The 940-nt window shown below is 58.0% G+C and overlaps 1 protein-coding gene across 4 annotated transcripts in view; it reads left to right on the forward strand.

Annotated features, from left to right (window-relative positions):
• Window positions 1–329: 329 nt before the first annotated feature.
• LOC123103402 (protein ENHANCED DISEASE RESISTANCE 2-like) overlaps window positions 330–940 on the forward strand; it is a 33,225-nt gene continuing 32,614 nt past the window's right edge. For 2 of the 4 annotated variants that reach the window (XM_044524978.1, XM_044524979.1), the window contains exon 1: window positions 330–686. In XM_044524978.1, the coding sequence (XP_044380913.1) occupies window positions 426–686 (261 nt within the window). In that variant the 5' untranslated portion in view covers window positions 330–425. The remainder of the gene's footprint in view (window positions 687–940) is intronic. The other 2 variants (XM_044524977.1, XM_044524980.1) reach the window with 1 other exon arrangement.

Genomic DNA, 940 nt, shown 5'->3' on the forward strand with positions numbered 1-940 from the left:
AACCCATTTCGTTCAACATTGTACTGCTGCCAAGTTTCTGACCGTGCAACGTGCATGCATGGTTCATGTTTCATATTTTTTCGACCTGTAATTCTCGATTAATTCAGTCACACCCACCTACTTAACATTCATTTCCAGCCATTGACAGCTGGCCGCAGCCGACATGCACACCCACCCAAGGGCTTTGTTTCAAAACATACATAATCCGAGGACTTCTTCCAACGAAAAAGAAAGGCAGAGGCGACGGTGACGCGACACCTCGAGGCCAACGGCTACCTTTCCAGCGCAGCTTCGGCGTGATGGGGGCGGTAACATCTGAGCCGAGGTGAGGTGTCCACGGCCCGGCCCCAGAAAATAATAACGCGAGAAGCCAAGCGCGCGACCGAAAATACCACTCGCCCCTTCGCCACCGGACGCGGTCGGAGATGGCGGCGACGACAGCGCAGCCGCCCTCGCCGCTTCCGCCGGCCGGCGAGGTGATCGAGGTGGAGAACTCGGAGCCGGGCTCGCCGGACGCCGGCAGCCGGAGCAGCGGCAGCGGCCGGAGCTCGTCGGAGTACTCCGGGTGGGTCTACCACCTCGGCGTCAACTCCATCGGCCACGAGTACTGCCACCTCCGCTTCCTCGTCATCCGCGGCAAGTGCGTCGCCATGTACAAGCGCGACCCGCACGACAACCCGGGACTCGTGAGCTCCCCTCGCCCCCTCTCTCCGCGCTCTGCTCTCGCCGCTAGATTTTGGTTCTGATGCGCCTGATGGTCCCTTTGATTCTGGGGGATTTCGGGTTATGGCTCGTCAGAGTTGTGGATGAAGCCGGGACCGCTCGGTTACGTCTTGCTTTACTGCTTGTTTGTTAGGTCTGTCTAGTCACAGTTGTGGGGGTTTTTAGATGAACTGCTGAATTGTGCGAATTATACTCTGTCCTTGCAATTCCTGACTTG

This window comes from Triticum aestivum, chromosome 5A (genome assembly GCF_018294505.1).
Source record: "Triticum aestivum cultivar Chinese Spring chromosome 5A, IWGSC CS RefSeq v2.1, whole genome shotgun sequence".
NCBI classification, from domain to species: domain Eukaryota; kingdom Viridiplantae; phylum Streptophyta; class Magnoliopsida; order Poales; family Poaceae; genus Triticum; species Triticum aestivum.